The sequence below is a fragment of the Calliphora vicina genome, chromosome 1, assembly GCF_958450345.1.
Source record: "Calliphora vicina chromosome 1, idCalVici1.1, whole genome shotgun sequence".
NCBI lineage: Eukaryota > Metazoa > Arthropoda > Insecta > Diptera > Calliphoridae > Calliphora > Calliphora vicina.
In genome coordinates, this window is record NC_088780.1 from 105,904,632 (window position 1) to 105,914,962 (window position 10,331).

Consider the following 10,331-nt stretch of genomic DNA (forward strand, 5'->3'; position numbering starts at 1 on the left):
CAGCCAAGGGGAATTTACTACAGTTGACGTTAATAAGCCAGCTGACTATTTTTTGCTCGATATGTTTTTTCACTTCTATCTGTCAAAGTATGTTTACATTTCGTTATTAATTTAAATTAACGTTTTTGTTTCTTTTAATAAAATATATAAAATAGTAGAAAAGTGAATAATTGATAATATATTTTATTGAAAGTAAATTTCACGTATTTATTTATTTTCACCCGTTTTTGATATGTGCCATATTCCCTGTTTTGGATATGTGCCAAAAATAAATAACAATAGTATTTTTTGCTTTGTGGAATCCAAATTACTGAACATGTACGTAGATGTGATTCCTTAAAGCAGAATTTTAGCATCTTTATCCACTGGGTATCACTGAACTCAGCGTAATTGACCACTCACCTACAATAGCTGCCGACTAGCTCTTAGAGAACCTTGTTTCTACTTTGCAAATTGTATATGATTGCACCGTCATAAGCTAGGCAGATCAAGAGGATGTTGAAGGTGACCCTCCCAACATACATCCGGATCTACGCACTGGAATTATCCGGGTTTATCTATTTTATATAGTGATGCCCTTATCAACACCATCTCTACAGTTGCAGTGTTGCGACCCAATAGTTTCTATTTAAATTCCATTTATTTTCATTTAGCTTAAAAAAACTCTAAAAACTTTCATAATATTATTTTCAGATAAGTCATAAATAAAATAAAAATACACTTAAAATAAAACTCATTACATGTACAAAACATAGAATATGATTCAGGCTTTTTGGGCAATACCGTTTGTGCGATTGTGTTGCCGCTGCATTTCCAATTGTTTGACTCGGGTATAAGCACCACTAGCCACCAATACTACAATATTTGATGTCCACCATAACATTGATTTAGTTTCATTATACCACTGAGTAGCTATCACAGTTTGGGCACAAGCTTTAGCCGTACCCGAGATGTTGTGTGTCAAAGGTGAAGTAACCTAAACAAAACATTAAATACAATACCAACAAATAAGTCTTCTTAATGATATTTTTGAATATCTTTAATTAATAGTAGCACAACTTACCTTTATTTGTAGAGCTGTTACAAAGCCTATGGCAAAACCGCACATGCCACCCATTAACATGGTTAATACAAACCAAAATTCAAAAATATTTTCATATGTTATTATAGCCTCCAATTCTCCATTAAGTATTATCAATGGCAGAAATAAAATCGATGAATATAAATTGTTGTAATAGCTTAACAGCCAAACTTCTTGATTAACATGCTGCAAGGCCTTTTTTGTATGTATCGAATACATAGCTAGAGCCAATGAACCCAAAACACCAAATACTGTTCCGCGCCAAGAGAATGACTCTGTCAGAGATTCCTGATCCACACCCAACATAAAACCCGCCACTATACCAGCACAACAGATAATGCAGCCGAAACTGGTTTTCTGTTTCAGCAAAACATATGTCAGTACCACATTGAAGACAGTGGTTAAAGAGCGGCCCACATAGTAAAATGCCACTCCCACATATTTCAGGCAGAGGTTATTTGTACCTACCATTAAGGTAAATAAAATTGATAAAGGTAATATCTTGTAATGTAAACAAAGAGATAAATGGAAAAAATGGTTAATTATTGTACATAGTTATATTGTATTTGCTAAAAAAAACATTAACAATTTTACACATTCCACACACCTTTCGAAAAGTGTCAATATCCAATGGTTTTCCCTCGGGAAAACTAATAGCATTGGGATATTGTTTAGCTAAACGACTCATAACAAAACATATTAGGGCACTAAAAACACACTGAAACCACGTCACAAATAAGGGAGCTTCCAGCTTGACACTATCGCTGCTAAGTAAATGCTTATTTACAAAAACGGTTAAAATAGAAATGCACCTGGGAATTAGAAGACGGGACACATGTATCATAATAAATTTACTGATAACAACCGGACGCAAAATGAATAAGAAGTTAACATACCAATATAGAGCTACAACTAGAAATACTTTTATATATTTGCCCACTAAAGTTGTGGGCTGTTTGGGATCCTCCAATTTCTGATACATTTTTCTAATAATTATAGTTTTATATTTATGTATCTTAATTAAATTTAAACCATATTTTTTGCTTTAGTTATTAAAAGTTTATCTTGATTTTTTTAGTGATTTTTCTACTTTGATTTAAGGTTGTGTTTTTGTTTACATTTTATTTTGGAGTAATACTAAAAAAATCAACCTTGCTGTGTAGCAACTGTGTGTAGAATCAGAGTTCAGGCCAGTGTTCCCACATCGTGTGTAAATACATATATCGTGGGTAATTTTGAAATCAAACATAAGGTTACAATAAAACATATTTCAGTTATAATTGAAGGTGTATTTCTCAAGTTTCTTAAATTTTATTAATAATATAAGTGAGTCCTAAATTACCATTACCAAAATGAATGGAATATTAATTCTAGTTTGAAGTTATTATCGGAAAAGGTTTGAATATTATTATTTCTAGTTAATTTTTTTTTTGCCAAACAACAAACTTTGAATATTTTAGTAGAGTTATTAATAAAAATATGTATGAAGAATGTGATCATATTTTTCATCAACCATTTTTAGATAATAATTATTTTAATATTTATAATTTTTTTTTATTAGTAATTAAGTTATTATAAAGAATTTAGATATAATTTTTTTATTAGTTATTAAGTTATTATAAAGAATATATAAAAACGTTTTAACAGAAGTGAAATAATGAGTTGACTGTTGTAAACTGAAAATCATTGATTAACATTTTGTGTATAAACTTGAAAAGACAATAACAAAAACCAAACTATTTCCCCATAAAAAAAAACGAAATTACACTGATATGTTGAGAATTATTGCGTCTTTAAGAAATTAAATATTTTTGCAATCATTTAATAATTTTTGGACAAAAATATTATATTTTGTTTTGGATATCGGTCACAAATAGGTTATAATAATTTTGATAAAAATAAGATAGAAATTAGAAAAGTTTTTTTGTTTGAAATTTAAAAGAAAATTGGTTACAAAAAGTCTTATTTTTAAAAATTTTTTGAAAAAATACAACAATTACAAAAAAATACAGTTTTAAAGTTTTGGCCAACAAAATTGTATTTGGGACCTATGTGGACCGTTAAGTTTATATACATAAAGTTTGTTAAAATACCCTTAAAATGTTCGAATTAATATGCATAATATATTAGGTCTGTTCATTTACTTTCCCAGTAAATACAAAATTACTCTCTTTAATTCTCAAAAATAGTAAAAAGTAAATGAACGATTTTCCAGTAACAATTGTTTTATACACACAATTTTCTTATTTTATTCCTTTTAAAATGTAAATATACTCACATTTTCTTCAATTTTATTGAAAATTCTTTTTTTTTACATTCTTTCACTACAAAAATAAAATTGTAAATAAATAAATAATAACACAAAACATATTGTAATTCCCCTTTTGAAAAATACGTAGCCATAAAATGAAAAATAATTGCAATTTAAAAATGTATGTATTTTGTCAAAATATTTTATTGATTAAATCTTAATTACTCCTGAAAACCAAAAACTTTAAGATTACCCGCCTCACGTCTACGATCGTTGCTGTCTTTGTCATCACAAGCATACGCTAGTAAATACTGTTTTGGATGCCAGGCCACAGTAAAAGTAGCAGCGTCCACTGAAACATCTGCCACTTTCTCACCCGTCTCCGTATGAGCAATATCGATCATCAGATCCTCAGAGGCAGAAGCCAAAAGTTTACCATCATGACTAAATGATATAGTACGTACGGGCCAATCTAAGCGTGAAAGAACACGCAAACAGGCCAATTCGTTGGCATCCCACAAAGATACTAAAGCATCAGCAGAACCAGTGGCGAAATATCTGCCAGTGGGATCAAATTCTATGCAAATGCAAGTGGCGGGATGGGCTTTTAAGACATGCTGTAATTCTAAAGACGGATAGCTTAGTATGTGGACACAGCCCATGCCATTGGTAAGAAAGAAAAAGTCACTGCTATTGTTCCAAGCTATTTCATTAACCTGCAATTATAATTAGGATAATTAATTTATAAAAATGTTTTATATAAATCTGATTTTAGCTACCTCAAAATTAAATTGTTCTTCAGCTCTTATCTTATTTGTTCTAGTATCGATAAACGTTACCAAATCTTCTTTATTGCCCACAGCTATAGTTTTACCATCTGGTGACCAAGTTATATTGATATTTTCCCCTTTAGTGGTTGTAACCGATGAACATTTACCGCTTCTTATATCCCAAATGCGTACAGTTTTATCACCACTAGCAGTGCTTAATAGATCAGCATTGGTAGCATGCCAGCATAGCTGGTCCACAGAACCGTTATGACCACGATATGTGCTTTCTTTGCTCTTAAAGAATTAAAGACAGGCAGAGATGTTAACCTTTTCTTAAATATCGTATGTAAATATAAATACTCACCAACCTGTCCCTTTCCAAAGTATATACTGCTACAGTCTTGTCAAAAGATCCCGATGCCAGTCGTCTTCCATCACAACTCCATCCCACAGAATGTACCTTTCCGAAAAAAAATGTATTTACAAATTTGTGCTCTAAAATTTGTTCCAAGTCTTTACCTTTGATGTGTGGGCTTTTTGTTCTCGAACCTTACTGTGAGTTTTAAAATAACTTTTTAGTTCATCTACTGTGGCATTAGTACGACCCATTTTTTACGAATATTTTATAGAAATATTAAAATTTATCTCAAATTTACTTAAATTGCAAAATAAATTCTCCTATAAACAACAAAAAACGCCGCTTTCCGTTTTGACAGTTCGTTTTGTGTGGCCAGCTGTTTTGTTTACATTTATGCAGAGCTGCCAAACTTTTAAATTTTAATTGGAATAAAATCGCACTTTTAATAAAAATAATTAAACAGTAAATAAAATGTAAAAAATTTGTAAATATGCAAGTATTTGATAAAATATGAATAGGGCATAAATCAAAATCATAATGCTTCAAATACCTTTAATATGATATATAATATGGTACTATTGTGAACCAAAAATTTCTTATTGAATTTATATGACAGTACTTCAGAAAATATTGATATATAGAAAAAGTGATTTTAGTGAAGCCGGTGTTTGATACACCCTAGAGTATTAAGTCCCTTCTCCCGGCCGAAGGCCTGCAATACAGAAAATATGAATATTAACAGAAAAAAATTATAAAAATATAAACTGTTCTTGAACTATTTTTTATTTTATTTATTTCGTAATATCATTATTATTTTCATTTGTTCCACATATTTTTTAGGTAAAATGTATTTTTTTAATTACCTATTGCAATATATAATAAAAATTTCTATTTAAAAATAAATTACCTCGATTTATTTTGTGTTTGTATGAATCTATCCATCTCACAAACGATTAATGTTTATTTCGAAGCATAACAACACTGTTTTCGACAACCAAACTGTCACTTTAGACGTGTCGATGTGTTGTTATTGTTTTATTTTGTTGATTTTGCCAATGATTTATTTTTTTGAAAAAATATAATTAACAAAGAAAATTTAAACAAAAATATAATAATTTCCAAAATGGATATTGAAAAATATACTCTACAGTCCATAAGGCAAGAGTTGATAGATAATAATCTACAGGCAAAGGCCATAATACAGGTAAGGTGAACTCAAGTGAACTGATTCATAGCAAATAATCATGATTTTCAATCCATTTTAAGGATATAATATCATATCGTGGCTCTATACATGAATTGGAAGCATTGAACGAGGCTGGTAGAGCTAAACTAGCTGCTTTACGGAAAAATATTGATCGATTAAATGATTGGGCAAGAGACACCGGTGATCCGGCTTTATCGAAAGAAGTTGACACACAAAGGGAACAATTTTCAAAAGTTTTACAAGCGTTCCGTAAGGCTAATGTAGCCACCATGCTGGAGATCGAAAAGGCCAATCGTGAGGAATTGATGGCCATAACAGGAGAAACCGATTTAAGGCAACGTCACAATGCAACAACTGACGGCAGTGGTGGAAAAGCGACACGTCATAATCGCAGCAATCTAGTATCACAGGAAAATAATGTTACTGAAAAAATGTTGGCTATTTCGCGACATCTATCCGAGACCACTCAAAAAAGTGCCATCACTTTGGAGACCCTGGTGGCTTCCTCACAAAATGTCGAAGCCACTCGTGATGAATTACAAAATACAGCTGGCACAATTTCACAATCTGGAAAATTGCTTAAGAAATATGGACGACGTGAGTGCACCGACAAAATGTTGTTGTTCTTTGCATTTGCATTCTTTTTGGCCTGTGTCTTTTACATTGTACAAAAGAGACTGTTCTAGACTGAGCTCAAAAAAATTGCTATAAATAGTTGAATATGGCTTAAAAAATATATGTTATAACAGATATGTTGGTCTGTATAACAGTTGCTGAATGTGTTTGTTTCTTAATTTTATTGAAGGCTGGCCTCTCAGGGTTTCTTTTCCACGCTGAGCGGATATGATACCTTTATTTCCAGATTGTTTTGTTTAGGGAATATTTAAATGATTATTGTTTTAGTGTATGCATTTCTAATGTGTAGTAAAGATAAACCTAAATTTTAAAATATTAATACTATAAACTAATGCTTATAAAATAATAGTCTTAAATTTAAATAAATATTTTAAATTATCAAAATATGTCGCTTTTTTCATATGTACACTATAAATAAAAAATGATTATATTTATTTATTTAAAAAATTTAATTTCAATAATTGTCACTCGTCATCGCATCGTACCTTACCCCTCCCAAATTTGTTAAAATTGGTTATTTATGGTCATGCCAATTTATCTTGAAAAATATTTCAATTTGCTATCAAAAATAGTTAGATAATTGGTTTTTGTGTAGTATTTAATTTTTTATTTTGAATAAAGTATGGTTTTAAAAAGATCCTTCCTATTTTAAAAAAGATGTTTATGTAAAATTCGTGGGTTTATGAAAAATATTTTTTTTAATAGGAAGGAAACAAAAATTGTCTACAAAGCATCGGAACTTACCCCTGCCAAATTTATTAAAACTGGTTGGTTCTTTATGGTCATACAAAATTTAATGTTAAAACATTTTAAATTCGCAAAATTTCGTATTATTTTAAAGGTCTATATAGATTTATACTTATATATTCTATCACTCTGTTTTTCTCGATATGGAGACATTATTATTCGTCTTTAACTATTAAGTTATTGGGTGATATTTTAGATATAATTTAGAAAAAGTGTTATAAAATGATAATGAATGAACAAATTCAATTCAACAATTCTGTATATTGAACAGTGTGAAGTTGTCCAGTGTTGTTCTTTTTATTCACTTCATTTACTTCGTTTGTTTGACATTACTGTAAATGTTTAAAACTTACCTTTTTAAATAGCATTTAGTTCTTTGAAATTAATTAAATTACCTTTTTGTTTTTATCATTATTAAAAATAATTGTAATTGACTTGGAGTGTTCAATTTGTTCACTCCACTCTCTAAAAAAACTTTCACACAGAAATCGTTTAAGATAAAAATTAACAACTGAACAGAAAGAAAAAAAGAATTTATTTGGTGTGAACAAAAATGATCAATCATTAAAATGAACGATTATGGCCAACTCTTATATTTTATATATTGAATAAAAATATCCTTCTCAAGTAAGATTTTATTATAAAATAAGCTATATAGTTAGAAAAAGTAACTATGACATCATTAGAATCCCGTTTCCAATGTTGGCATATTTTTCCCAAGAGTTTAAACTTATTTTAATTAAAACAAAATTCAAAAATTAAGGACATGAATTTCGAGATTCTTTTTGAGTAAAACATTCAAGGATAAATAGTTTATAATAATTTCTTTTAAATTTTTTAAAATTTCTGTATTTGATGGTGCAATGACTCATATTTAAGTAAAATCTTTGGAAGATGGCTTTTTTGAGATATCCTTTAACTAATGATGATTTTTTAAGCTATATCTTGTTTTGATAGAAAAACTTAAAATTCTAAGATTCATTATTAGCTTTAATATGAGATCTAAACTGACTAACAGTTTTACTAAAGGTTTTTTGAATGCATCTATATTAAAAAATATGAATATTGAACTAGTATAAAAACTTTAAATTGTTTATGGCCATGGAAAACATGTATACCAAACATTATTGAATTCAGAAGAGTAAAGGTTCAAAAATATATTTTTTGATTAATATTTTTCGTCTTTGTGTGTTTATTTATAAAACAATACATTAATTTAAAGAATAAAAAATAAAATACCTACTTTATTTTTCAAAATCTTTTATTATAAAAATCTACAAACTACTTTCATATACATAAGTTTAATAAATAAAATTACATTTATCACAAAATATTTTTTTTTTTTTCAAAAGGGACATTTTGGTACATTTCCAGGATTTGTAAAGCCATCGTTATGAACCATATGACAAATATCCTTATAAGATTTTTCCTGTTTTATCGGACTATTGCGATGTCTTTGTTGTCTTCGTGGTGATGGCGGTTGATAATAATATCCATTGGCATTTTGGGGATATTGCTGATACGGTGATGCAGGATACTGATAGGAATGAGCATTATAATAGCGTGTTTGTTGTGGTGTCAAAACTTGGCCAAATAGTTTAGTGAAAATTTGTGAACTTTTTACACAAATTACACTCGAAAGTATTAAAACAAACAAAAATGAAATTAATTTCATTGTTGGCGGGCTGTGGTTTAAACAAACTCTTAATGAAGACTACTTATTTGAATTCCTGTTTAGATTCTATGAGCAATGTCTCTGTAAGTTAATGAATTTCTCTACTATGTATATTAGGTATGACTGTTTTTATATTACTGAGTCTGTATATGGATTTCCCTATACAAAACAATAAAAATAATAGAATAAATAATATTTTCAATTAAAATAAAACTGATAAGACTTTGCCTTGTACTATTTTCTGTTGTTGTTTTGATGCCTCATCAATTGATCTTAGAGTTGTAGGTCCATTCATGGTTGGTTATTGTTCTTGGGAAAAAAATCAGAGAATCATATTTAATGCGACTTTATACAAATTCAGTGGGAGAGAGACCATGTAGGAAATAAAGTATAAAAGTATACAATCAAAATTATTATAAAATGAAATGATACATGGTCATATTTATTATTTATTTATTATTTTACAAGTTTTAAATACATAATTAATTATGTATATAAAAATAAAGAAGGTACTAACAACAAAGGTTTTCGACCAAATATTTTATAATAATGGCCATATTTTACAGTAATATTATATTTTAATGTCACATAAATAAATTAATGGATTTTTAATTTAAAATTTACCTTACAAAGCTTACTTGTATTGAACCGAAACAAGTTGGAAATGTACTTTTAAAAAATAAAGATTGGTATGTTTCAAAATTATATAAACATTCTTTTTTCCATTTATGATAGTCTCAAATCGATATATTATCGTTACTTTAATATAGAAAGGCCCTAACCGTGCTTTTTTAAGTCGAGATTTTTTGGCTAAAAATGATATATTTCTTAATTCCATTTTCAAAATCAAATTATATTTAATATGTTAACCATTACATTAAAGAATTCACTACGAATTAATAAGCTTAATTCTTAAGTACATCAAATGTATTGAATGCATTCCTTTGAGAATTCATTCTTTATAGAATTCAGTCCTTACTGAATCATTCAAGATTTGTTTAATTAAAATTCATTAATAAAAAGCTTATTAATATGTTTATTTATAATAAAAATAAATAGTTGGTTAAATTTAGATTAGATTTTTTCCATGAGTCCGCGCTCAGATTTAAATTTACAAAAATTTAACCATTCAAAGTTGAATGAATTTTATTATAATTATTTCCATTATGAATTAAGTCAACAATGAATAAAATTAAATATTGAATGAAGTTATACGACTTGATTTATTGGGAATGGTTTTATGTAATGAATTGCTGACATTTTGTAATTCTGATCTAAGATTTTAATTTTGTCAGTCACAAGTTTCCGAATTTAAAAAATATAAGAAATAGTTTTAAAATGTTTAATGACTAAGTACATTAATGGTTATATTAATGACAATCTAGTTTAATTAAATGTTTCAAAACAACCACTAAAAACATTATTTTTTGGTTGTACATCGCTGATGTTTGATCACAATGTCAAACATGTTGCAACATACCAACATACAGATCAGTGTTGGGACGTACAGCCTAACCCCCATATGCATAAACAGTTTATAAATTTATCAAAGGTTTATCAAATAAAAATGTCCATACAAAATTTGTTTTATAAACCTTTGATAAGT

The 10,331-nt window shown here is 28.5% G+C and overlaps 3 protein-coding genes across 3 annotated transcripts; 1 reads left to right on the top strand and 2 right to left on the bottom strand.

The window, feature by feature from the left end:
- Positions 1–638: 638 nt before the first annotated feature.
- On the bottom strand, positions 639–2,131 carry nac (GDP-fucose transporter nac). Its single transcript, XM_065505394.1, has 4 exons — positions 1,978–2,131; positions 1,689–1,893; positions 1,064–1,582; positions 639–976 (listed from the first exon to the last, which is right to left on the bottom strand). Exons 1-4 carry the CDS (start codon positions 2,061–2,063, stop codon positions 764–766), a joined length of 1,023 nt encoding a protein of 340 aa, XP_065361466.1. The 5' UTR covers positions 2,064–2,131; the 3' UTR covers positions 639–763.
- A 1,387-nt stretch (positions 2,132–3,518) lies between these two features.
- tex (THO complex 3 homolog tex) lies at positions 3,519–4,777 on the bottom strand. The gene is made up of 4 exons (XM_065505406.1): positions 4,622–4,777; positions 4,467–4,562; positions 4,112–4,396; positions 3,519–4,048 (listed from the first exon to the last, which is right to left on the bottom strand). Exons 1-4 carry the CDS (start codon positions 4,709–4,711, stop codon positions 3,554–3,556), a joined length of 966 nt encoding a protein of 321 aa, XP_065361478.1. The 5' UTR covers positions 4,712–4,777; the 3' UTR covers positions 3,519–3,553.
- Positions 4,778–5,457: 680 nt separating this feature from the next.
- On the top strand, positions 5,458–6,755 carry Sec20 (vesicle transport protein Sec20). The gene is made up of 2 exons (XM_065505418.1): positions 5,458–5,664; positions 5,727–6,755. The coding sequence occupies exons 1-2, from the start codon at positions 5,584–5,586 to the stop codon at positions 6,351–6,353; spliced, it is 708 nt and encodes a 235-aa protein (XP_065361490.1). The 5' UTR covers positions 5,458–5,583; the 3' UTR covers positions 6,354–6,755.
- Positions 6,756–10,331: the final 3,576 nt, after the last annotated feature.